Here is a 27,772-nt window from a genome sequence, read left to right as displayed (position 1 = left end):
AATGAAAAGATATTTGTTTAATTTTGTTCATAATTAATTCCATCATAATTAATGAACCATCATTAATTTTAAAAAGTTAAACATACAGTATATATTTTTTTAATTTACAATGAAGAAATCAACCAATTATTTAATGAATTCAAGAAGTACATTTTAATAAACAGCTTCTCGGAAAAGGACTAAATTAATGCAACAAATGTAAATCAGGGGTGTCAAACTAATTTTCATCGTGGCTCACACCATAGGCATGGATTCCCTCAGAGGGCCCTTATGACTGTGAAAATCGTATACCATAAATGTATAATCATCTCATTATATTGTTACTGATAAACAATTGTACCTGTATTATATTAATGATTAATTTTATTCTATATATTTTTAACAACAATTTGATTTTATAATCAAGCGTCATGTAAAATTGTGAAAACCAAATGGTGTTTTAAGTATACAATACAACGGCATGTATTTTTCAGTTTTTGTTAAGAATGGACTTGGTGGGGGTGAAATCATTGTAATAGCTGTAAAAAGTGTGGGGGGAAAGCAATTTTGTTAAAGATTTTCTGCCAAAGTCAAAAGAACAAATCCTAAATGTAGAAAATAAACTCTTCAGTGGGCTACAAAGAAAAAATTGTGGCGGGCTGGATCTGAGCCTTACGTTTGACACCTGTTATGTAAATGCTTGGTGGGCCAGATTTAAGAACCGGTTGGCTGTATGTGGCCCGCAGGCCATACTGTCCCCACCCCTAAATAAAAGTATTGGAGAGAAAAGCCAAGAGATGGCGCCATGTGCACGAGACACACCCTACGTAATAATTAACATGTCCGTGGCTTGGCGTGGTTTGGCCCTGCAGGTCTGAGCAGCGACAGCGGGTTGGGAGGAAGCACTGACGGCAGCACTGACATCCTGGTGTTTGGCTCCGTGGTGGACCGTGTCACTGAAGAAGGTACGTTGAGGGTGTGTGTTCTTTTCACACACAAACACAGGAGTGATATTAAAAGGGGAAAGCCCACGTCAATAGGAATAGGTTATTTTCTGGCACTCTCATTCGAGTTGTATTCTTTTGGGGAATTTTTGGGAACCCAATTAGGGGCATCTATCAACATGAAAGTCAAATTTACTCAAAGAGCAAAACATGCCGCTCATTTAGAACTGGTTGCTTTACTTTTATTGAAGTAACCCAATAATGATGCAATGATATGGTATTGCGGAAAGACTTTCACTTGGCCAATCAGATTGATCTGATGTCATCCCTCACACCGCTCACACACCCAAGGGCAGCATTTCCCAACCTTTATTGAGCCAAAGCACCCATTTTACATGAGAAAAATCTCAAGGCACACCACCACAAAGAAATGTCACAAAAATTATTAATACAGAATAAAATGCTCCTCTAAATTTCCTCACAAATTGACTTACTGTGCATTGTAGTGTGAAATCTGGGCCTCTTTAACTCATTCAGTGTCAGCCCTCCCAGTTAACATGACTTCCGAATAAGAATTGAATCGCTACTCCTTGTACTATTCCATAAAAAAAAGAACAAACAAATGAAAAATCCAATTTAATTATTTGAAAATGATATATTGAAAAGAGTAATAAAGAAAGAGAGCGCACTGGCACATTTTGGCTGCTGATTTTCCCTCCTGAAGTTTAAAAAATAAAAATAAATAAATCAAAAGTTTAAATGGTTTAATTTAACCAGGATCCCTCACCATACCGTAGCCAAAGGTTGTTTTTTCACCGATCTCACTGGCTGGGAACAGCTGCCTCCATTCTAGCCAACTAGCTAGCTACCTGGCTGGCATCTGCGTTGCTTCAAAGTTATATTGAAGTAGCTTCTGTCACTGCCCTTGTCCACCAGAAGCGGAATCAGAGGAGTCCTCCAGTGGTGAGGTAGAAATTGAACAGGAAGTACCTTCAGACCCAGAGGATCCCAGGGAGCTCCACCCCGGTGCGTTGCTTCACCGCGCCTCCCGTCTGCACAACTTCCCCCTCATGGCGGAGGCGCTGGCTCACGGCGCGGACGTTCACGCTCCAAGTGAGGAAGAGGATGGAAAAACGCCACTCATACAGGCTGTTATGGGGGTGAGAGGAGCTTTATTTGACTCTGGGAGCAATCTAGGATTTAATACAGTTTAATACAGTATTTAAACTTTTCTGATCTTGTTATCCATCAGGGCTCCCTGATAGCTTGTGAGTTCCTGCTTCAGAATGGAGCTGATGTCAACCAGAGGGACATGAGAGGGAGAGGCCCGCTGCATCACGCTACCTACCTGGGACACACTGGGTATGCAGTTATGCTTACAAGATATGCGACTGAATTATTTCCTTCCTTGCTACTGCGGATATACTTTTACTCCATGTCCTTGAAGTACATCATATAGGACTAAATGCATGTTTTTTTTCTACAGCCAGGTGTGTCTGTTCCTGAAGAGAGGGGCGTCACAGACAGAGGTGGACGAGCAGGGGTACGACCCGCTCAGCATCGCTGTGCAGGCTGCCAACGCGGACATCGTCACCCTGTAAGTGGGCCTACACTTTTGCGCAGGGGTGGGCAAAGTATAGCTTAGGGTTTACGTACGACCTCATCCGTTCTTTAATCATCTTTAATCATTTACATGATCAACTCCTGTAATATTTGTTGCATTAATTTAGCTTTTTTTCCCCCTACAATTGGTTATTTAAAATGGGTTTATTTGTATTTCTTCTGTGTTCTTTTTTGTCATTACATTTCTTTTTAATTGATTCATTTCTGAAATCTGGATGGGGATTGGTTGAGAATTGTGACCAGGTTTGAAAACTGCATGAGCATGCACTTACAATCTAACCATGGAGTATAGCTATGAAGCTTGAAATTAAGTAAAATCAGTATATTTCTTAATTTGGCCAGTTTTTGTACCAGACTGCCAGAAAAAGTTGGCTAAAATAGGTTTCAGCTCATTGACCCGATTGAGGACAAAAATTATCACATGTTGTGCACCCGAACATCTTTACGTATTTTGTAAAGTGTGTACAGGCCATGGAAAGAAGCCTCAACATGTTGGGCCATTTATTAACTGCACAGCTGATATTTTAAGTACTTTAATGTAGTATCTTAACATTTATTCTACAAACATAAAAACTGGTTCACCACTGTGATGTTGAGATGTTAACATAAATAAATGGGAGAAATATCAGTAAAATACTTTTTAAATGCATTTAATTAAATCATTGGTTAAATACTTATAATTAAATTTAAGAAAAATAATTACAAATAAGCATAACTTATTTTATTATTAAAAACGATTTGCACACTGAGTAAAATAGACAATTTTACATTTTATTTTAGGTTAGGTTAATGAAAATATGTACTGTACTACGACCATAATTTCTTGTGTACAATGCACCCCCCCCCCCCCCCCCCAAATTGTCAGAGGTCAATAGTGTGCATTATACATAAGTATAGGAGAAAATTAAAAAGACTTTCACGTTTTATAAATGTATGCCGCCATCTAGAGGTTATGAAAAAGCTGTACAATTTCATTCCAATATGTCACCGCCCCCTAGAGGTTATGAAAATGTTTTACACTTTCATTCTAGTATGCCACCTAGAGGTTATGAAAAAGGTGTAGCCTACACTTTCATTCCAATATGACAGGGGTACATATGACTGCATATATGTACAATTGTGCTCATAAGTTTATATACCCAGGCAGAATTTGTGAAATATTGTTTTGTTTTTTTAAATAAGACTGATGACTGAACAACAACCATCATTAATTTCTTTGTTTTGTTTAATGATGATGCTTTTCTGAAATGGTTGACAGTTTAATTTGAATCCCGTTAAAATAATATTAAATGTGTTTTGCCTGGTCCTTCATGTTTTCTTTATAGAATTGTACAACTTTGGGGGGGCGCATTATACATGAGAAATTACGGTAATTCATTAGGTACATCTGCATAAGATAATGAAAAATATTACAAAAGCTGTATCAAAAATTCTGACTTTAAAAAGATCATAATGCTCTTTTTTATTGATGCAGTCAGAGAGGTATTAATTCAGTATGTCTATTATTGTGGTTGACAAACTAAACAAGGTTTGCAAAATATTAGGATCACCTCTTGGTAAGATAGTGATCTAGATCACCATAAGCAACAGTGATACACAGCTAGTATATTATTCATAAGTATTATAAACACAGTTAGCCGACACTAACTGTAAAATTTGATGTCATTGATTGTGTATGTGTTGGAAATTGTTATTTGGATTGCAAAGTGAATGAAGGAATTAGTTGCCACCAAAATAAAAATGCAATGAATCTAAGTGCCACTTAATGTCAATTGGGCTGGCGACCCGTCCAGAGTGTACCCCGCATCTCACCCATAATCGGCTAGAATAGGCTCCAGCTCACCCGCAACCCTAACTAAAAAAAAATGGGTAGATGGATATGACAACAAAATGAAGCAAAAGCCACTTCCTAATGTCTTTGTCCTCTCTGTCATTTCAGCCTGCGTTTGGCGCGGATGAATGAGGAGATGCGAGAGGCAGAAGCCCCCCTGGGACAACCAGGTCAATACCCCAGCACGAGCCCCACTGAGCAGCAGTATAGGAAGTGCATCCAAGAGTTCATCTGCCTCACCATAGAGGAGTTCTAGAGTCTCTAGCCGTATAGTCCTCCTGTAGCTGCCTCTAGATCACGGCTTATGGGCAACGCAATCCCCCTGATGGACCTTTTCTAACTCTTGCTGACTAAACTGCCCCCATGCACCTCTGATTTTCTGCTAGAATTCTGCTCACCATGCCACACTAGCCACATCAAGTCAAACGACATCTGCTTGTTGGTTTTCTGCTAACATCCTCTTTAACCTGTCATGGGAGGCTGCGGGTGCTCTGTTGCCTGTCACTCCATTAACCCGGACCATGCCATCTCTCCTCAGCCTGAGGTGTAAATAGTCTCATTTAGATATGGTTCACCATTATGATGTGGCATGACGCAAACAAAGAGCAGTTGTTTCATTCATTAAAGAACAAAATTACCGTGCGTATAAAGCGGTGTCAGGGAGGCATATACAACTGTGACAAAAAAAGACTCGAGGAGCTTTCAGGGGGAGAAAGCCTTGTCTGCTTTGTAGAGTGAGAGTTGAACAGTATGCTAGTATAATACATTTCTGTAAAACAAAAACAAACACTGGCAAAAATGAAGTATGGACTTGATATTTTCATGTCAACCAGTTCCTAGCAATTTTATTTTATTTAAATCCCAAAATATAACGTTGGTCAAACTTAATTCTTTAGTGTTTGGCTGACAAAATACAAAGACTCTTTAGAGGGTGATGCTCCATCTCTTCCTGTCGTTAACTTTAATCCCTTTATTTCCCAATGGTGGGCCATGCATTTGGTACGTAGGCCTCCAGTGGGGACTTACCCAAATTAATGCACCTCTTAATACCACCATTATCACGTTGCAATTGATAGAAACCATCAACACTATACAAAAACTTAATTTAACAGCACGCAACTGTGCCACGTACATCACCTCGAGCAGTTCAGAATCAATATTTATCTATAACATGACAAAAACATAAGAAAAATTAAACAAGCTACATCATATTTACCATAGAAGCTGATTATTAATTGATTTAAGGTCCATTTCCATCAAAATACTTTTTTTTTCTACTATTTTATGCCTAATATACAGTAGGTCAAAATGAGTCTGTGACATGGTTTGAGTTAGACATCTCTATGCGGTTTGTCAATTAAATGCAAAAGTCAAACGGCATAAGGCTTGCAAAACGGGTGGATTCGAAATCGCCGTCATTGTGACGTAGTTTAGTCAATTAATATTTGAGTCTGAGCCCACTTCGTGGTTGCTACAGGCCCACTCAACTCAGCTGAACAGCAACACGGCATTTCCGGGTTTTAAGTAAGCGAGTCAGCCATACAAATACAGTCCATGTTGTGTTTTACAACAATACTTAACTGTAGTTATCTTTTTTTTTTTTTTTATGTTTTTGTGTTGGATGTAGCAACGAAGCTTGCATTCATTGCCACCAGCAATGATCAAAATGAAAGCGGATGACAAGCATAACCTCAAAGTCTCTTTTAATTTTCATCCACGTCCGTTTTCAGTTCACGTTCCCTCATAGTGGGCCAAATAACAATGTTTGGTGACTGTGCTTCAAAATGATAGTACTACATCGAAGGATGTGACGTCCCTATTAATGCTTGCCCGCCACAAGCTTCCAGACGCTAGTAGACAATGGACCAATCAGAGCCAAGCTTTTTTCCACATTTAGATTGGGAAAGATGAGCAATCCAATCGGAGAAAAGCTTATTTACATGTTGCATATGAATGAGAAATACAAACGTCTCAACTGCCAGAGCAAAAAGACCTACCTGAATAGCTTGAAAAAGGGCATTCTGGGGATTTCCAACCCAAATTATCTTGCAAACCCAATAAGGGGAGATTATGGAAAGATTATTTGAAAGTTTGATCAAAGGGAACCTTTAAAGTATACAGATTGCTACAGACATGTTTTGCTCGTCAAGCGTGGCTTCCGCTGACCAACCAATCAGAGGATGGTAAAGTCTGTAGGAACAACAGAAATTGTTCCATTCCTACAGCGGCAATGTAACTGAATTTGTAAGTCAAAACATATCATCATCACATCATTTGACAAGATTATTACCTAAGAAAAGCTCCTCCTTTACTTCAACATAGTTCCTTGACGCCAAGATGCAGCTACATGGCACCAAAGCAATATATTTTGTTCGACATGGCTTGGGCCTGAGCACAAAAACAGTGAATAGGTGGGGTTTTCAGCAAAAATCAGAGGATCGGTTCCCAAAAAATATCCAAATGGCAACTATGTGGGTGTTCACTGTGAAGAGCTTTTATTTAGAATTACTATAATCATAAAAAAATGAAACTATAGAATTAACAATCTCACTTTAACCCCAATTTGTTTGTTACATTATCGTATGCGGCTGCAAAAGCGACGAACTCCAGGAAGAGATGTTAACGAGCGGTGGTTGACATTATAAAGAAAAGTTAATGCTTCCTTTTTTTCGAGTGCTAATACTGTGCACTTTTCCCACCTTCAGTATTATAATTTTATAATATTTTAGTTTGTTTTCAGGTACTCTTGTCTGTTTCTGTCTGTCTGTCTCTTGTTTGTCTTCCCAGAGGATCCGTGCAATGCATTTGCTGATGCAGTTTATAATATTCTGTTAATGATTGTCATTTTAGTCTTAAAATATTGCTTGGAAATGAAAGTGTTATGACAGTATCTCCACAATAGCAGTCATATAATCCCTTTTCGTCACGCTTTTGGAATGTGGAAAGGCCTTACATTACGTTTGACTACAATAACCAGCATTTGAATACAATAACCAGCATCTCTTTTTCTAAAAGAGATTTTCTGAGTTTATGGAAATATATTTAGTTTAGTTTCATTCATTGTTGCATTCAGTGGTGAGGAGGAGGTGATAAACTGGTCAACTATAAGCTTAGTGGTTGGGATGTGGCAGTCAGGAAGTGCACCATAAAATGATTTACAATTCCCTTGAAAACAACTGTGCCGCTCACTGCCCTTTACTGAACATTTACTTCATGGCTAGATAACCACACCTGCATTTACTTGTAAATACTCCTCCAAGTTACAATATCTATATCAATGAGATTATGGAGCACATTTTTCCTACATGTTTACACACTTTGTAGACTCCAATGCCTAATAGCTGACAGTGTTCTCTGCATGCTTTGTGGGCGAGTCAACATGACTGCCGCTCCTAGCATGCTCTGATATTTTTCTACGGTTTTGTTCACATTGTGCAGTGCAGTCCTGTGGATGAAGCATGTACCAACATGACCTCTCTGATGTCACAGTCCAAATCCTTTCCACAAGCAGTAATTTCATATTTATGTGGTTTTAATTTCCTCTGCCAAAGACTTTTGAAGGGAAAGTGTCTGACCTTGTGTGGTATTACAGGGTTTTTTTGTTTTTTGTTTTCTTCAAAGTGAAACTGTTTCTGAGTAGATGCAGCCTCGTCTTACAATGCTTTGTGAAGTGACAGAGTGGTAGAAACACTGTTGGTGTGCTCACATGATCAAAAACAGAACTGAGCTTCTCACATGGCAATAGTTACAGACTGCAAGTAGTATCAGTCTAGGGGGGGTGTGACCGTCACCCTTGAGGAAGTATTCCATGTCGTGTCCATTGTGTGTGTTGACATAGGAGTGGTAAAAAGGTGCTGTAAATAGTACACGTGTATTTGAACTCCATGCCTCTCTCTCAGCATTCCATTGCAGATAGTGATGCTCTGATCTTTTTCATGTTTGTCTTTTCATTCTCTTTCAAAAAGAAATTCTCTTTCAGTTGGACATCTTGGAAACTGTTATTCCATGTTTTTAGACACACTGAGAGAAAAAAAGAAAACAAATCCAATAAAACTGAGAAACTCTTCATGAACTAACCCAGCCTCTACTTGCTTTTATTGCTTTTGTCCTCTTGCATTCTCTCAGCATTGTAGCAATATTTATAATTTCTCTAAATTGATGACTATCAATATTTGACTCCAGTGATTGGTCTATGTTGGGAGACTGACATTTTTAAAATCTGCTCTATTATGTCCATATTTTCCTCGAAACAGTGGGTGCCTTCAAAGCAGTCAAAAAGGCTGATAAAGGTGTGCCGTACCTTTTTTAAATGCTGCTTTTTACAATTAAAATACACATCAGTACTCAGTATCGAGTGGTGCAGGAGTTTTAAGCCTGCAGCAGTACCGTGTGCCTTGAATAATTCAGTGTCTCCACTTGTAAAACATTCATGTGACCTCCCAAGCACTTTTTTTCCCCACCACCAACTATGAAATTTTTACTTACTTGCAAGGAATGTTTTCAACGCTCATTTTATATTCAAGGAAAGACAGCGTGGGATGATAACAACTAACTGACATGTTATTATTGCCTCTCTCACTGCAGGGGTTGCCAAAGGCAGCAGAAGGTTAAAATCCTTACCACGGGATAGAGTGAGTGAAGCATCCTGGGCCGCCTTATTTAATACATGGACACTTTGGTGATTTCCTGCTCTGATCACGGTGTTTGTTTGAGGGGTCTTTTGCTTGAAAACGTGGAGCTGGCTTGTCTCGTTGCAAGATATCTGCATCACGTATTAATAGCCACACAACACAAGGTACACTTATACAATCTAATGAGATTCAATACAAGAGTTAAAAAGTACCTTGAGAAAAAAATTCTGGATAAAAGAAAAGGTTATGACAATAATAAATAAAACATCTATTTTCATTTTTTTTTTTAAATTGGAAGTGGCCAGGCTAGTGATTATGAGATACAGTATGTAGTATAATACAATACAATATTTTGACATATTATATACAGTCAATACAGATTTTACTACCTTGTGATTGGCTGCTGACCAATCAATCCGTGGTGTAAATGTCTGCTGGGCTAGGTTCAAGCTCACCCATGACCCTAATGAGGATAAGCAGTAAACAAAATTAATGGAAGGACTACTACTACTACTACTACTACTACTACTATTGTACCCTACTATTGTATTTACACTTGTAGTTATAATTACATGGTTTAGCTGCTGTCTGAAGTTACCAAATCATTCATGCACAGCAGATCAGGAGTGAGGAACCTATGGCCCGTGGTGCCATGTACACCGTGTGAGAGCATTTAAGTATTAATTTCACAGAGTTGGTCGTAATATACTGTATAGTAATGAACATTGCGTCATATAATAGGACAAAGGTTCCACACACCTACAATAGAGCCATACCAAGATGTTTATTATTGTAGTATGTAGTAGTGTAGAACTGTGTTCAACTAAAGAGGCCTGGATTTTTCACTAAGTACATTTGTGAAAAAATTGAGACTAGATCATTATTATTTCAGTATACTGCATATAATTGTTGTGACATTTTGTTTGGTGGCGTGCCAGGAGATTTTTCTTATGTAAAGTATGTGCCTTGGCCCAATAAAAGATAGATAACGATAACGAACAGGATGCTCCCCACTCTCTTCCTATAAATTTTATTTTCCTTGAACTCAATGCAACTATATAGCTACAAGTGGTAGAGCTGCCTTGTATTTTATCTTTAAAACACATGCTGCTGGGCTTTTGATGTGTCATGGAAAATTCTTAACATTTTCATCCAGTTTTGACAGCCACATTACAGCCGTAATGATCAAAACGCCTTGACTTTCAGGTGACATCTCCCGTGTTGAAGTCTTTCGCGAGTTTTCTCTCCTCGCATCTCTCCAGCCCGAGAAGCTGAGGAGGAGGAGTCTCCAGTTCAGCCGCTGTGAGATACCTTAGGGGAACCTTATCACCGCCTCATCATCATCTTAAAGTTTGAAAGCCAATGATTAGAATATATTTCAGCTCAATGTAGATGATCAAAACTTGGCTTGAAAAAAAAAATACATCATTTGTACATTGATTTTAAGTAGCCGAATGTCTGATATTATACAGTTCAAATGCATGTATATCAGAATGATTGTCAAAGAATGCTATTGTGTTTTCTGAGGTTGCAAATTTTTGGACTCTGTTTTTAATTGTTCAAACATACTGCATTTTCTCAAATAATGGCCTACACTCTAATGAAAGCCATACCTCAATTAATCAACTTTAAAAAATACATAAAATCACATCTCCTTTTCCCTGATTTAAGTGTGAAACTAATTCCTTGTAATAATAAAGTTATATTAGCGGTATGGTCAACTACAGTGGATAGCATGTCAGCCTTACAGTTCGGCGATTTGGATTTCAAATCTTACCTCCTCCATAGGTCTGAATGTGAGTGTGAATACTGGTTTGTCTATATATGCCCTGCGATTATCAGGCGACCAGTCTGAGGTGTACCCCGCCTCTCACCCAAAATCAGCTGGGTTGCACTCCAGCACACTTGTGACTTGAGGACAAGTGCTATAGAAAATGGATAGATGGGTGTTTGTATTATTAAGGGCCATTGTTTGAGGAAATGACAGGAGTACTCCAGCTTTTATATCCAAATGTCAGTCAAACCTTTTCGAGGAAGTCAAATATGTGTTGCCATCTGTCTTATTGAATGGTTATTTATTATACACCACACCCTCAGACCTAAATCCAGGTTTTCTGGTAATGTTTGCCCTGTGACTGGCTTGCACTGCCATTATTGATAACACAAAGTGGCACGTGACTCCTGCGCTCTGTTTGAACTGCTGCCATGTGACCGTTGACGAATATTACCAACATCATTGCCAACTATACAGAGCATGGCTTGTTGCTGCCAAACATTGGAAGTCATCCTGGCATTTTCACCTCTTGACTCATTTTTACATTGCCCCATTTCTCTGGATTTGTCACGCTTGGGCACAGCCACCCAACCCCAGTTAACGCAAATGTATTTGGTTGATAATGCCATTTTATGTTTTGTATAATTTTGTAAATTGCACATTTAATATTAAATGATATTCATTCATTATAAAAACGCATGGCTCATTATTAACCTCTATGCCTGTCACTGTGTTCTTATTTCTATTAACATTGATGGTGACATCAAACAAGCACTTCTGAACATCTTGAAAATGTCACAAAATATATCTCTAGTATTATGAATGCAAGGGTGAGTGCAATATACTGGGTGTTTATAAAGTCTCTTTACGACTTAAAGTTATTATAGAAGTACAATAAATCAGAGGAAATTATTGCAAAAACAGAAGTAGATGTTGAAGGGGAGGGGAGGGTGTGCATCATTTAATACACTTTTATATGTGCACCGTCTTATCCAACACTCTGTCTCAATTAATTTAGTGTGTCATGCACGAATTGATGGCCATGACAGTGGATCGCTTCCATTCTTAATCCTTTAGTTTCACTGAGTCTGTGTATTTGGTTGCCAGTCAGTCACATTGCACATAGAGACAAACAGCCGTTCCCACTAATGGGCAATTTAGAATCTTCAACGAATAGAACATGGCTGTTAAGAATCACAAGGAGAATGTGCTCACAACACACAAGAAGGCCAAAGATTCAAACCCTCAATCTCTGAACTGTGAAGCAGATGCGCTAACCACAATTTCCACCTTGCTGCCCCCATATCAATAAGATATTGTTTTTATCATCAGGCCAGAGAGAATCACATGTGTTCGCAATCATGCAATGCTAAGAGATCAGCTTTAACACCCAAACTATTGTGAGTTCTTTAAGCAAACGTGCTCATAAGCACTGTTGTGCCCACACGTGATACTGTAACACTGCCAGGTCAGAGGGCGGCGCTAAAGAGCTTCCTGGGCATTTGTAAAACCGCCGAGACGAAACGTGAAGAGTGAACCCGGAAGTGAGTTCTTCGCTCTCTCTCTTCCTGCTGCTCCCTTGTGCTAACACTACATCGGTGTCTTCGTCTATCGGTTTGGGGTCTGACCGCTGAAACAACAGCTCTACTTCATATCCAGACCCGAATTCACAATTTTGCCCGGGTCTCTGGAGAGGTATATCCAATACAACACAAAATAAGTTGGGAAATTGCTCATACGTAGGTCTCTTGACCTACGTATTTCTCATACGTAGGTCTCATACGTCTCTTGTTTGTAACGCTACGGCGGCTAGCTTTAGCCACCTGAACGTAGCACTGGCCTACGTTAGCCTTTGGTGGGTAATAAGTGTTTAAACATCGCATTTGGCAGTAGCACACCCGCTAGAGGCGTATAAATCGCTTCGTTGTCATACTAGTTGGGTCCCCCTCGACTGACCCAAAATGTACGATACTGGTTGAGCTGATATAAGCAGACTCGCTGTTTGCTAGCAGTTTGTGCTCAGTATGGAGCCACTTTCATAAATAACATCAGACGTCGGGCAACGAGCCTCGCATGAAAGCAAGATCTATAAACACAATTGGTGACCGTTATAAAGTAATTATTCTTGCTGTTTAGTGTATCAACTTTTGACTGTTGTTTTCGCCTAGATCATCTCCGTTACGTTGTTAGCTGGTCATCACATGGAGGTTTGAAATGATATAGTGATAGTAGCGGTATTGTTGTCTTATAATAATTACTCGTAAAAGCATGTTGTATATTAAATCTTAGTTCATGCGCTTCATCGCTCAATTTGCAGATAATATAAAGCATAAGTCGTTGTTGGTTTTGTAAGTACGTTTTGTCATTGTTCCCATCTGCTTTTGGTAATGCATTTTTGTAAAACAATTTTTGATTTGTCATAATGGTTTGAGTTACGTTTCAAACAACCATTTAGCCCCCCTTTTTTTTTTTGCAGTATCTTTAGTTCAAAGAGCCTGCCCGCTATCATGCACTGTAGACACTAACAACATGGCTGTGAACAGAGATGAGCTAGTTTACAAAAGCAGTCAAAGCTACCAAGTTAGTGATTTGCTTACTATTCTGATCGCTCTTGCGATTATTTTTCAAAAGAACGACGAGCAAGTTTAATGGACAACATGAGCGGAATCATTTTCACATTGTTTTCCTATGCCTTGCAGTCTGGTACCCTTAAACATGTTAAAATTGCATTTACTGAGCTTCTGATTATTTACTTCAGTCTCAGTTTCTGTGTACTTTTATATTAACAGATGAACAACAACGGGAACAAGAGAGCTCCAACCACAGCGACTCAGCGACTTAAGCAGGATTACCTCAGGATAAAGAAAGACCCTGTGCCTTACATCTGTGCTGAGCCTCTTCCCTCCAACATCCTAGAATGGTACGCTCACCAATTTTTATATCCTGAAAACGATGTATGCTAATGTAGTATTTTCCCTTGTGATAAAATGAAATAAATGGCATTTTTTTCCCCCATTTATTTATAAGACACATTTTGTTTAGAAAACACACAAAAAGAAAATAAAACAAATATCTTGTGGACAAATATCATTCAAAATATCCGGTAGTACAACCAGTTTTCAAGGACTGCAATAACGTGCAAAGAATTAAAATAAATACAATTGAGAGTTTTAAGTAACATTCAAGTATGACTACCAGTTAACGGGTAAATGTGCTAATAAATTGTTTCAGAGGTTGAGTTTGAGGAACAAAAGTTTTGTCAGCTTGTTCACATGAAATGAAACCTTTTAAAATAACTTGCTTTTCTTACGTTTTGTTTCCCAGCTTGTGAGATAGGAAGACAAAGGTTATTGATTCGTTGAGGCTAGAAAGATGATCTCTTAAATGTAATGTCCCAGTGTATGCCATTTTGAAGTACTGTGCCATGTACTGCTTTTTAATTTTCATTACTTTGTGGTGTTAATGTATCATTAGTTTTTTTGTTGTAACTTCATTCTGTTGGAGTAGTTGTGTGTGCTCCAAGAGCGTATGAGTCTTGAGTTTTTGTCTGACAGAGTGACTTTAGATGCCCTACATGTCAGATGCTACGTTATTGTAGCAACAGAGCTAACACAATACGTCACACATCAAAATAAAGATATCAACGAGTGAGGCTTATATCGTACAGTAGACGATTTTATATTGTACAGCAATTCTTCATAATATAGTATTGTAGTGGGAAAATTAGTTTTTCCTTTTGTCACTGAAAGGGATTGGGGTTTTTAAGAAGGGGCAAAAAGTAAATAGTGTGTGGTATGTAAAACATTTTGAGTCAAAGAAATGAGATCATGCACCTTAATGAAAGTACAATAATAATATACACCAGGTATTTGTGTATGCAGGGTTCGATCGAAGCACCCGAACGCCTTTTCATACACTTATCAAATGTGTGCCAGATTCTATTTACATTTCTTTGTTGAGGCTCAAAACGTGACCGTGTTATTGTGTTTATATAGACTTGAATCTGTTTTGTGTCACAGTCATCTGTTTGCTCTTTTGTACATGTGCACAGCTCAGGGCAAAGGTGAGAAATATGAAAGCGTGTGTGGTTGAACACCCAGCCTGTATTGTCATCGATTGTTTTTGAACTTTTATTGAGGTCGGGGGGGACAGGGTGAAGTTGCCAAGTAACCTCCATTTGCTGCTTGTCAAGACTTGCAACAAGTTGATGACGTTTTAGTGAGGTCACACAGATGTTACGAAGAGACTCACGAGAAACACACCAGAAGGTCGTCTTGTCTTTCTTCAAAAGTGGTAACTTATGAAATATTTGTCTTGTCTCCTACAGGCACTATGTGGTGAGAGGTCCTGAGAAAACTCCTTATGAAGGTAAAAACATGCTCCTGAACACTCGGAACACAATTCATTCCCGGTCTCATGATTGATGTCATATTGTCGGTGTTTGGCAGGGGGAATAAAATGGCGCCCATGTGTCATTCTTATCACAATGGTTTTGGTTTGCTGGCGCCACATGACCTTAACCTACAGGATGTTGCGCTTTGTTTTAAAAAAAAAAAAAAAAAAGATGTCAACTGATGATTCAGTGTCTTGTCTACCATACGCACAAATCACAAGCCGACACGCTTCCTATGTGCGATTTCCTAATGGGTTTCCATATGTCACAAAAGGGTTTTCCTCACATTAGCAGTTGAACTGAGCTGCTGCTTCACTGCATCATAACCTTTTCACCCCAATTACACTGTTTGAGGGTCATAGTACACAGCATGTTCATCCATCTATTTTCCATACCGCTTATCCTCACGTGGGTCGCTGGCCTGCTGAAGCCCATCCCAGCTAATTCTGGGCGAGGGGAGGGGTACACCCTGAAAATATGTGTGGAAATAGTTATTTTTTTAAATTTATTTTTGTAACTTTGAGCCAAAACCTATTTTTTTACAGCATGCGAAAAACTGAAAAGGTTGGTGGCAACCGTGCTACCAGTGTAAAGGCATATGTGCTTCTGCCCTCCCTGAGTGTGCTTTAAGCTGTTTATTGACACCCACGTTGGAGTATACTGTAAAACTAAACGCACAACAACACTCATCACATATTTGTATATTTAAGTAGAAGAAACTTTGTTTTACAAAACATCGCTAGTTTAATGCAAACACCAATGAAAATCCGTATTGACTGCCTAGCAAAATTAGCATTAGACATGACGGGGGATTTACCTTCAAGTAACAAATAATCACACACAAACGCTTTCGTAACACTTACAAACAGGTACTATAACAAAATTCACAGGCATAAATTTTTCCTAATCTATGAAAAAGTAGTTAATAAAGTTCTTCTACTCTGTATATCACCTGTGTGTCTTCATGCATGCGCCACGCTGCCCCTAAGAGGCTAAGGCTTGCACAGCAGGAACAAATTCATTTGTTTATATAAAGTCAATTTTTGGGAGTTGAATCAATACTACATTTTGAAATCAGTTAATAATGGTGTTTATTTATTGTGATTTCAATTTCAATCAAAATAATTGTTATTTTTATTCCCCCCCATATCATTGCCCAGCCCTACATGAAATCACAGTTGCTTCTTTCTTATTGATGTTGCCGATAAATATAGTTTTGCGCTGAAAATACTAAGACGTGCAAACAACAAAACACTCATAAGATAAATGATGAAAGCATAATGCAAAGTTGCTTCTACTAATACGCCTCTTTTTTAATGGTACAAGTACAACCCCAATTCCAATGACGTTGTGTTAACTCACCTGTTCTCAATTAGCCTGTTCACCTGAGGGATGTTCCAAACAGGTGTTTGATGAGCATTCCTCAACTTTCTCAGTCTTTTTTTGCCACCTGTCCCAGCTTTTTGGGAATGTGTTGCAGCCATACAATTCTAAGTTAATGATTATTTGCTAAAAACAATAAAGTTGATCCGTTTGAACATTAAATATCTTGTCTTTGGAGTGTATTCAATTCAATATAGGTTGACCATGATTTGCAAATCATTGTATTCTGTTTTTATTTGTTTAACACAACGTCCCAACTTCATTTGAATTGGGGTTGTATAAAAATAAGTTAACTGCTGTATAAAATAAGTTAACCATTGTAAAACTTGAAAACAACCAAACACAATGATGTGTATGTTGTCGCTGTAGGCATAATCCTTTGAATGTCGTGCTCCCGCCCCGCCATGCATCATGTAACTGGCAGTCTTGTCTTCTCTTCTCATAGTCTTCTCTTGAAAAGCCAAAGAAAAAGCAAACGCATGCACAGAGTCGATCCTTAATGTTTTACATCTTGTAAGGGGTCACATGATAAGATGATGCACAACTGACTTTAAAGGTGTATTCTATACCAATTTCACACTGTGTACTATAATCAAATCTTTTATTCTAATAAAAAATTTCCTACGTTTATTGTAGGAGGTTACTATCACGGAAAGCTCATATTTCCTCGGGAATTCCCTTTTAAACCGCCAAGTATCTACATGATAACACCCAACGGCAGATTTAAATGTAATACGAGGTAAGAAGAGCCTTTTGCTTTTTTTCTGGAATCATTCGCTCCCAGTGGGGTCACGTTGCCGTGACGTAACGCTGCGTGTCGTTCCGCAGGCTGTGTTTGTCTATCACAGACTTCCACCCAGACACGTGGAACCCGGCATGGTCTGTCTCAACCATCCTCACAGGTCTGCTCAGCTTCATGGTGGAGAAGGGACCCACCCTGGGCAGCATTGAGACTTCAGAGCACACGGTGATCTCAAAGGAGCCTGACGAAGTCCGGTGGTAAGATTCCACTGTAAACTCTGTGCTAAACATAGTGCTTGTTTTTCCAGAAACGACAGCTCTCAGCCCAAAGCCTCGCCTTCAACCTCAAGGACAAAGTCTTCTGTGAATTGTTCCCCGATGTTGTGGAGGTAAGCCATCGTAAGCTCGCAGCTTTCTTAGCTTAGCTTTGCCGTCGCTCTCAATTATTGTTTGTGTGCCGTCACCAGGAGATGAAGCAAAAACAGAAAGTACAGGAAGAGTTGAACGCTCGCACTCAGCCCCTGCCCTTACCCGACGTGGTGCCCGACGGCGACCCCCAACAGGCTCATTACGGCCTACCCGCCGTCAACGGAGGTCCTGTCCCGCTCGGGGGCGCCAACCCCGCCCAGGGCCTGCAGCAACCCAATCGCAACCACGGACTCCTAGGCGGAGCGCTAGCCAACCTGTTTGTGATTGTCGGCTTTGCTGCGTTTGCCTACACGGTCAAGTACGTGCTGAGGAGCATAGCGCAGGATTGAGAGCCGGACACATGTCAAGTGGACAGGGACGTTCGGTCCCCGGACCGCCACGGACTCTGGAGGACAGAAAGCACCCCACCCAGGAAGGACTGTGAGGGGAGGGAGGGGGAATCAGTAGTAGAAACCAACGTGGCTCATGGGTTGTGGAGAAGTCGTGTCTTTTACACCGCTGGTCAGTTGCTCTTGTGGAGAGACTTCTTTTTCTCCTGCGCTATTTGCAAACACACTTCCTTCTGCATATCATTTTTGTTTGTTTTTGTCAGCATAACACAAAGAGAGAGTGAGACGCCATCATTGGAGATCACAGTGACCTACTGAGGCACATAAATGTGGGTGGTTTTTTTGTTAGGTTTTTTTTTCAGCAACATTTTCTTCTTTTTCCTAATCTGACTGATGATACATTTCTGTTTAAAGTTTGTTTTCTTAAGCACAAAAGGAAAGTCTTTGTAGGCAAATGTATGAACCGGATCTATGCCCCAAAACAGCATTGTAATGAAGCGACAGTAGCAGACACTTCAACTCCCTCCTGTCAACCCATGAGTCCAATCAGATGTGAGTCGGGACCAGCGCAGTTTGGAATTGGTCTAGCTAACAACTCGCGCATCGCTCTATACACACCCAAATAGGAGGCATGTGAAGAGAATCAACGTTTTGTTCTGTTTATTTTCTTTCTGATCAATTTTGTCATTTTAATTTATAGAAAAAAGCCTTGGAGTGTGTAGTCTGACGACACAAGGTGTCCAATGACTGCTGTTCATTGTACTGTTGTGTATTGCGTTTATTAGTGACGCTAGTGGACTTATTTTTCTCAGCACCAACACTTAAGAAATAAACAAATCATAAATGGACTGCTCTTGTCTAATTGTAAAGCAAAATGGCCCAGTTTTCATGCTTCACTAATTCTCTTTGTAAATAAAGGAGCCTGCCGGCCAGGGTGGCTTTTTCAAAAACTGACTGTTGACAACTGGAATGGAATGATCTTTTTATTGTTGTGAACACATGTGTTTTCAAAGCAGCTTGCTCACGTGAAACTCTTATCAAGCACACCTACTGTAGATGACACAATGAGGCACCCATTTCACAGAATATTTTGCCAGTACCGCTGTGGAAACAACAGCAAACTTCAAATGTGCAGCAATGTTGTTTTTTTAGATAGCAATAGCTTCCTCGGTGTTCTCCGATAAACCCAATTCTTGTTTGTTTTACGTATGGTAGATTTGGTAACAGGAATGTTGGCATGTGCCAGTAATTCCTGTAAGTCTTCAGCTGGCATTCTACGGTTCATTTTTTTTTTTTTTTTTTTTTTTTTTTTTAAACCTCATTGAGCATTCTGTGTTGTGCTGTTGCAGTCATCTTTACAGGGCAGCCACCCCTTGGAAGAGTAGCAACAGTGCTGCACTTTCTCCATTTATAGACAATTTGTCTAAGCGTGGACTGATGAACATCAAGACTTTTAGAGATACTTTTTTCATCTTTATACAAGCCAACAATTCTTCGTTGGACGTCTTCAGCGAGGCATGGTATACATCGGACAATGGTTCTTTAAAAGAGACAATTCTAACCTAGTGTGTTTTCTAGTGGCCAGAACAGCTTTAAGCCACTCCTCCAAGCTTGTCTAATTGATTGGACTCCAGGTTGGCTCACACCTGACTCTGATTAGCTCTTGGAGAATCCGTAGTCCACAGGTTCAAATGGAATATATAGTATTATACCTTACTGTCTCTAAAGGGGAAATTCTGTATTAAATACATTCTGTGATAATAGAAAGGATCATAAACACAGTAGTAACAAAAGAAAGAAGATATAAATATACAATATTTATTATTTAGGGTGTTTGCAAAGTCACTGTCCACATTTTTATTAACAAATGTTTCAATACAATTCAATGTGTCCCTTTTATTTTCTATATCGAAACATACTGTATCTGTTAATAACAAAAATCAGTTCACAGTGGCACCCTGTACCTTATCGGCCCTTTAGGGTTAATTATTAAATAGTGTTAAAATAAAGCATATGAAAAATACACCGTATATGATCGATAAAACATAATATACATTGACATTTTTTATCTAAAATTTGTGTTGCTGTTTATTTGCATGTGCACATTTTAAGATTTTCCTGACGTTTTTATTTCAACCATAATGAGCATTTCTAAGACAATTGTTTTTTGCAAAAATGTAACTTTTACAACATGTCCCTTCAGAATTTCACTCGGACATACCACAATTTTGGGGGAAACACCAAGGTTTCGGACTTGCTCTTTGGTTTTTAAAGAGAGGGACTCCAGGTATTTACTAACAGCAATCCTCTTTATTGCCAAAAAACAATTATCTCGGTTTTGTTGTGGTTTCATCAAATTGAATTGATATACCATCATATATGTATAAAAGTCATACATGGCTGTTATTTTTTCACATCTTTAATAAAATCGGACATGAGAATGTTTGATGATAGTTTTTTTATTATTTTTTTTTAATCCAAAAATGAGTGTTATAAAACATACGCCTTCCTTTTTTTCTGAAACATTGATTTAAAGGACTGATCATTTGTTTATTAAAGTGAGCCAGGCATTAAGATCTTTTGAAAATATTTTAGATACAAACAAAGAATTATTATTCTGAGGTTATTCTTGCCATGGAAAATGAACAGGATGTAAGTTCTCAAAAAGTGTGCAAAAAAAAGTACATGTGAGCAATATTTGTTGATTAGATAAAGTAGGAGGGTTTTTTCCGTCTTCGTCCTGGGTAAATACATTTATTCCTGGGGGCTGTTTACCAAAGCAGAATTCCCTGGAAGAGTGCTTGCTCATGTGTCATGTGAAAGGAGGAGTCACATCTTTAAGAGTCGCTTGTTACACAGCAGCACTCAGAACACAACTCAGACAGAACTGCACTAACTTCACATGGACAACAACAAGTAAGTTCCAAAGAGTTTATATCTGAGTTTTTGTTTTGTTTGTTTGTTTGTTTGTTTTAAGTGATAAGTGTATTGAAGTATAATTGTCATGTTTGCCAATTAAGGCACCCCAACATGTCGCCAAGTGAAGATCTGGAGTGTGTGGTGTGCTGCCACGAGTACTCACGGCGTCAGCGGGTCCCGCGCCTGCTGCACTGCGGTCACACCTTCTGCACACCTTGTCTGGAGAAACTGGCCAACGTGGACGGCGTGATCCGGACCGTCTGCTGCCCCCTGTGTCGCTGGATCACCTGCACTCGGGCCAGCCTGACCTTGCCCGGGGGCTTGTGGGTCAACATCGAGATCTGGGATCAGATAGCAGAGAAAGCGCAGAAAACGAGGAGGAAGGAAGACTCCGAGGAGGATTTGAACAAGCGCCTTATCAGACCAATGTTGTAAGTGGAACCTCTCTTTGAAAATGTTGTCACTACGAAGCATTTATTCACTTGATATCGAGCTTAAGGTCCATTACTACTAGTGAAAAGCTTTTCTTTTTAATCAAGTAGCTCCTAAAAAAAAAAAGACTTATCTCTCCAAGAACCAATGACCGACATTCAAATACAGTAGCGTAGTAGCCCGGAGTGTTCATAAAACAAAAACAAGATCAAAAATTAAAAACGGTACTTCAATGATGATTCAATTCAAATGTTTTGCCCATAAAAGTTACATAAAAAAATCTCTTTCTCTCTCTCTCTCTCTCTCTCTCTCTCTATCTCTCTATCTATCTATCTATCTATCTATCTATCTATCTATCTATCTATCTATCTATCTATCTATCTATCTATCTATCTACTAAAAAGGTAAATAGAACAGAAAATGTACGCAGTGATTCTTTTGTGTACCACTAGAAAACCACTGCGCCAGATGTTAACTGAAAGAATTTTACAATGTCGCTATTGGTACTATTAGCACGCAGTTGTCGAGTAGTGCACAGTTTAGCCTTACTAGTATGCAAGTGTTGTCCTACTAGTGTGCAGATTTGTCATGTAGTTGTGGAAGGCAGTAATGTAAAAAAATGTTACTGAGACATTGGTCATTGTACTAGTGTTCCACTCGTGCGCTGAATGGTCTTAGTAGCGAAGGTCAAAGAGCATGCTCGTACCTGGCTATCAAGGGGTATGGAATAAATGCTCAAAGAGCTTTGCATATTGTCACTCTTGGTGTTGGGGTTGTGAAACACACGCAAACCTCTTTCTGTGTTCCTCCTCAGCTGGGATTCCGGTCATGCAGTTCTCAAGTCTTCACTCCAGAAAATGTTCAACTGCCTCACTGTGCATGACAAACGCATGCAGGCCTTCTGACGCTTCCGTTGTCCTCTGACATTCATCGTGTCTTATTTTTTAAATTATTCTTAACATTAATATTCAACTTGTATATAGATTTTGAAGAAACAGAATAACTGTGAAAAGGAGAATTTGAACTGAAACTTGTTTACTCATTATTTATACATGTTTAATATGTTATCATCATGCCTTTGTCTACCAACAACTTTAGTCCATCAAGAGGACAAAACACAGTGAATGTTGACCTTGGCACAAGCTAATAGTTTGCAACTAGTTTAGGACACTGTATTTTGATTCATGGTACGTGAATAAAAATATTAGCGTGTGTGAACATCTCTATCTCCACTTTATTTCTTTACTTACAAATGATGAAAATGATGAATGTATATTGTGTGTATATTCATATCTTGCTCTAGGAATTGGAACTGATGACAATGGGGTATTTTCCCTAAATTCTTCCATGCATCCATTTTCTGAGCCGCTTAAAGACGTTTGCCATTGGGTGCGACGCCCACAGTGTTTGTTTTTGAACCGAATGTGCCATTGTACGGTGGCCGACAGGGGCATAAGGAAGCGCTGCAAACGGCCACACGCTGCAAATACGCGGGAATGACGTAAAACTCAAAACCACAGAAGCACTTACAACAACGTCAACACAAAAATGCTGCAATTTAAAACTGCTGTAATCACGCACAAAAATAACCTGCAGAAAAAGGCTGCAAAAAAAAAAATCGCAACAATCACAGAAGACAACTGTAAAAGAAAAATATTGCACACATGTGCCACTGTCGGCCGGCCAACGCATCGTACGAGGCTGACAGGGGCGAGCAAAAGCGCTGCAAACACAAAAACATCAAACAAATGCAACACATAAACTCTGCAAGCGAAATATACAGCAGTCGCAGAAACAAAGCAGAAGCAAAAACTTACAAACCACAAAAGAAATGCAAAAGAAAAAACGCTGCGAACGCCTTGAACCCCAAAACTACGGCAAGACAGAAATGCTGCAAGTTCACGCCACCAAATGAAAGTGCACCGGGGCTTGCGGCCGCTAGGGGGCGCCACGGTCCGGTCCTGTGAGACCAGATCCTCTTAAAAGACGTGAGGGCGAGTCCCAGAAAATAAAATGACGACCGTCGATTGTACTGTAAAAGTCGAAGCGTTGAAAGAGACAGCTGGGAATTTCTAGCTTCTTATTTCATCACACTCATCTCATATTAACTGTCATTAAATGTCATCTGCTGCAAACTTAGTGTTTCTATTCCTAGCGTTTGCGGGATTCCTTTTTTGCCTTGTCCAGTCAAGATTAATCAACATGGTTAGAATAATTACACAAGTCCCAAAAAGTTAGAAGTAGTCATTTCACGATGAAGATAAAATGCACGACACGTGAACTTAATTTGAGCATCTTTAAACTGCCGAATGCACGTCCAACTGTTTGTTCACTGTTTCAGTACTTTTTAAATTGGATTTCTTTGGTCGTCCACTTCTATAACTTTCTGCGAGTCTTCCAGATGAACGTCCATTTTGTTTAGTCATGATTTCCCAAGGTCTGTGGAAGTTTGTATGTATTTGCTCCTGACGAACTACCATCACATGAATGGTTTGCTGTCTTTTGGATGTCATCGCTATTGATTATTGTTAGGCATGTGCACACATAGACCCCAAGTGTCGGTTAAAGCACCTGCCCTTTTGCCCTGGCTGAAAAAAGTGCCCTTTCTGCTGCAGCCCATTTTATTCTTCGTTCATCAATATTTAAGAAAATAAAAACTTAGCCTCTGTGCCATCAATTCCACCCAAATTGTTTGGATATCTGATTGCGTTTTATTTGTTGTTGTTTATTTTTAATCCCCCTCTCTAATATATATATATATATATATATATATATATATATATATATATATATATATATAAATATTTGTACAGGTTATAGCTTAACTAATAGTGGGGGGAAGGTTTAAAATGATTTATCTTGATCTCATTTTGTATATAACAAAAACCTGCCATTTGCACAGGGGTGTGTAGACATTTTTATTATCCACTGTAAATTCCCTCCAGCTCCTTTGTTAAAACGTGTATTATTGACTGGGTTGATAGTGTTAAAATAAATTAATACACAATACATAATCCTTCCCCTTATGGTTTTGTCTAAATTGTATGAACAATTGTCGCGATGGGTCCCCTTTTGGGGCATTAAGCACCTGCCCCCAAACATGTCTGTGCACGTGCCTGATTATTGTTACGTAACAACTCCTTGTTTGTTTCAACTGCATCATAGACATTTTGGGAACTGTGTGCGCTACCAAAGAAAAATGAATACAATTGTGTAAACAGCTCCTTAACTGTACTGCATGAGTTGGATACGCATGCATGTGACTGTCTATTGTGTGAAGGAGAAAAGTTTGCAGATAAAAGTGCCACTTCATAAATCACCCACAAAGGCTGTCGTGTGTTGTTGAGATAAGGCATTAGCCTGGTTGTGGGATTTCTTTTATTCCACTCACAGTGACGTGTGAATGAAATTCTGTTTACCATCGAGACTTCCTTGGAAGAGTGCTCGTGCGTCTCACGTGCTGTAGAGTAAACAGTTGTGTCTTTAAGAGCGGCTTAAAGTAGACGCACTCAGAGCAAAACTCAGACAACTCAGCACGAACTCCACACAGCAACGCAACTTTCATCTTATGAGTAAGTATGTCTTACTGCAGGTATTTTGGACGTTTCTATGGTTTTGAAATTATACACCACCACCATGGATTCGGAATGGGAAAAAATCCAAACGTGATGACGTTTTGACTTTTGGTTTTACTTTAAGCGGTTTCACAAAAATATGCCAGTGATCATTCATCATTTACAGGCTTTTTATGTACTCCAAGTACAAGGGGGTGAAACAATTGTAAGTTAGCAGTCACACATGTCTGTAAGGTGGGCGACAGCTTAGAGCGTCTGCCTCGAAGTTCTGTGGACCGCGGTTCAATCCCCGGCCCCGCTCCAGCACGCCCGCGACCCTTGCGAGGAGAAGCGGCTCAGAAAATGGATGGATGGATGTGCGTGTACCATAACCACATACCACATCATGTTTGACGCATGATGTGGTATGCTTTGGATAGCGAACACTTTGTCCCTTGTCCACTTACTGTTGTTGCTGTATCATGGAATGTAAGAAGTGTAACATAATTGTCATATGTACACAGCTTGCCAATTGTCCTCAGCATGTCGACAAATGAAGAGCTGGAGTGTGTGGTGTGCTGCCACGAGTACTCACACAGTCAGCGGGTCCCGCGACTGCTGCACTGCGGTCACACATTCTGCGCCCTTTGTCTGGAGAAACTGGCCAACGTGGACACCGACATCCAAACCATCTGCTGCCCCCTGTGTCGCAGGATCACCGCCTTTCAAGCCAGCCTCGCCCTGCCTGAGGCATTGTGGGTAAACACTGAGATTTGGGATCACATACCAAAGAAAGAGCAGAAGAAGAGGACGGAGGAATCCGTGGAGGATTTGAACAAGAAGCTCTTCAGGCCCACGTTGTAAGTAGAACAGCTCTTTTTAATTGTCACTTTTCATGTTGGAGTGTAAAAATAAATCAAAACCCAATTTTCTCTGTTTCTGCTCAGGTCGAATTCAAATCACACTGCTTTCAAGTCCACACTGCATAAAGTGTTCAACTGTTTTCTGCTGGAGGAGGGACAATTTTGGTCTTCTGATTCTATCGTTGTCATTTGACATTCCTCTGGACCAACGCAACACTCCATGTTGCACACTTTGGAAAGACATGTTTGTGGCATCTTATTCTTTGCATCAAAGTTTTTTTTTTTTTAACATGAACTCACTGAATTGTACTGTAGTGTACTGACTAAAATGTGTTGAACTGTATTTGTTTGAATTGCTGTTGTGAAAACTAGTTAAAAGTTTGTTTGGTTCTTTGTGTGGATGGATACCGGGGTATCCTGCGTTCCGAGGGGTCTGTGAACATTTCTGGGTTTTGTTTTTTAATGATTGATTGAAGGGGCGGTGCGTCCAATGGGATTCGAAGAAGGAGGTGGGTGGTGGGAAAAGAGCGGGAGATGCGGCGGGAGAAGAGAGTTGTTTTTTGGGGGGGGGTCGGGACCTGTTTTTTTCAACGCGAACGGATTTACTCTTTAAACGCCACCGGGCTGCCGCTTCGACGCTACGGGATCCAGTCGCTGTGCCTACTGAAGCGTTTTGAGGGCGCGTTCCTACGGCAATCAGTTTGGGTTTCTTTTCCCCAGTGAACTGAGGGTTCAACGGTTTTGTGAGTACTGCCAGTGAGGGCAACAGTACATTCACCTGATTTCAACTGTGATTTTTTTTTGGGGGGGGGGGGGGGGTTGTATTTATACATCAAATTACACTGCACTCATCAAAGTCCAGAATGAAAATGTACTTTTCACTTTGAAACTGTGTGTACTGAACCATACAGAAGAGCTCGGCCATGTGTATATAAACTGGTGCTATACATGGAATTTACATTTTAACTTTTAGTCTTAGTAAACTCATCATTTATCACAAACACAGTTCAAGTACTGCAAATATGTCTACAGTGTGCTAACGCAAACCTATGAAATTCCTTTTTCTAAAGTTCATCCAGTCTTTTATATTTTACGATATTCAATATTTAAAATGGCGGCACTAAATGACTGTTTAGCACATCTGCCTCACGGTTCTGAGGACCCGGGTTCAAATCCCGGCCACGCCTGTATGGACTTTGCATGTTCTCCCCGTGCCTGCGTGGGTTTTCTCCGGGCACTCCGGTTTCCTCTCACATCCCGGAAACATGCGTGGTCGGTTAATTGAAGACTCTAAATTGCCCGTAGGTGTGAATGTGAGTGCGAATGGCTGTTTGTTTATATGTGCCCTGCGATTGGGTGGCGACCAATTCGGGGTGTACCCCGCCTCTCGCCCAAAGGTAGCTGGGATCGGCTCCAGCGCGCCCGTGACTCTAGTGAGGATAAGCGGGATGGAAGATGAATGAATATTGATGGTTGCTTGCTGACCGTGGGGGAGAGGAAGATGTCTCGCCTTCGGGAAGACGACTCAGCGGGAATCGAGAGGGGCGCCTTGACCAAGGACACGTGGCCGGGTGTTGGTCTCATGTCTTCACCTTGAAACCCTCCCCTTAGTGTGTTATGTTTTGTGGCTTAGATACTTCCCTATTTCAAATAAATACAGGAGCAACGGGGGAGATTGTTTAGAGCGTGATCGGAGAATGAAATTGAACAATGTCCCACACGTCCTCCTCATGAGCAAAAGAAACCAGCATCTTCACTCCTTTGTGTCTTTTTTATAGGTGTTGGGGGAGATAGATCCAACAGTCATGTTTAGTGGAATGTTAACGCATCCATTGGTCATCTTTAATGTGGTGATTTACATTTCTCACACAAGAGGAAGCAGTTTAATTATACCAATAACATACAAAGTGAAAGACATTTCCATAATAAACCCGGAAAGTTGTCTTA

At 39.8% G+C, this 27,772-nt stretch overlaps 3 protein-coding genes across 5 annotated transcripts in view; all 3 read left to right on the top strand.

Moving 5' to 3' along the window:
• Positions 1 to 11,436, top strand: part of LOC133408632 (arf-GAP with coiled-coil, ANK repeat and PH domain-containing protein 3-like) — a 69,543-nt gene extending 58,107 nt beyond the window's left edge. Inside the window, exons 20-26 of one of the 3 annotated variants that reach the window (XM_061687724.1) lie at positions 844 to 944; positions 1,860 to 2,083; positions 2,176 to 2,285; positions 2,410 to 2,520; positions 4,486 to 4,547; positions 8,962 to 9,008; positions 10,215 to 11,436. In XM_061687724.1, the coding sequence (XP_061543708.1) occupies positions 844 to 944; positions 1,860 to 2,083; positions 2,176 to 2,285; positions 2,410 to 2,520; positions 4,486 to 4,547; positions 8,962 to 9,008; positions 10,215 to 10,283 (724 nt within the window). In that variant the 3' untranslated portion in view covers positions 10,284 to 11,436. Of the gene's footprint in view, positions 1 to 843; positions 945 to 1,859; positions 2,084 to 2,175; positions 2,286 to 2,409; positions 2,521 to 4,485; positions 9,009 to 10,214 lie in introns of all 3 variants that reach the window. The other 2 variants (XM_061687725.1, XM_061687726.1) reach the window with 2 other exon arrangements.
• Positions 11,437 to 12,320: 884 nt separating this feature from the next.
• ube2j2 (ubiquitin-conjugating enzyme E2, J2 (UBC6 homolog, yeast)) lies at positions 12,321 to 19,011 on the top strand. Its single transcript, XM_061689052.1, has 7 exons — positions 12,321 to 12,477; positions 13,572 to 13,702; positions 15,110 to 15,150; positions 17,195 to 17,297; positions 17,387 to 17,525; positions 17,608 to 17,688; positions 17,767 to 19,011. Exons 2-7 carry the CDS (start codon positions 13,572 to 13,574, stop codon positions 18,055 to 18,057), a joined length of 786 nt encoding a protein of 261 aa, XP_061545036.1. The 5' UTR covers positions 12,321 to 12,477; the 3' UTR covers positions 18,058 to 19,011.
• Positions 19,012 to 20,860: 1,849 nt separating this feature from the next.
• On the top strand, positions 20,861 to 22,615 carry LOC133409019 (E3 ubiquitin-protein ligase RNF186-like). Its single transcript, XM_061688495.1, has 3 exons — positions 20,861 to 20,973; positions 21,078 to 21,407; positions 22,223 to 22,615. Exons 1-3 carry the CDS (start codon positions 20,960 to 20,962, stop codon positions 22,311 to 22,313), a joined length of 435 nt encoding a protein of 144 aa, XP_061544479.1. The 5' UTR covers positions 20,861 to 20,959; the 3' UTR covers positions 22,314 to 22,615.
• Positions 22,616 to 27,772: the final 5,157 nt, after the last annotated feature.

The sequence above is a fragment of the Phycodurus eques genome, chromosome 10 (assembly GCF_024500275.1).
Source record: "Phycodurus eques isolate BA_2022a chromosome 10, UOR_Pequ_1.1, whole genome shotgun sequence".
In the NCBI taxonomy this organism is placed as follows: Eukaryota; Metazoa; Chordata; class Actinopteri; order Syngnathiformes; family Syngnathidae; genus Phycodurus; species Phycodurus eques.
The sequence above is the reverse complement of the archived record's forward strand: the minus strand, read 5'-3'. Positions and strand labels throughout refer to the sequence as shown.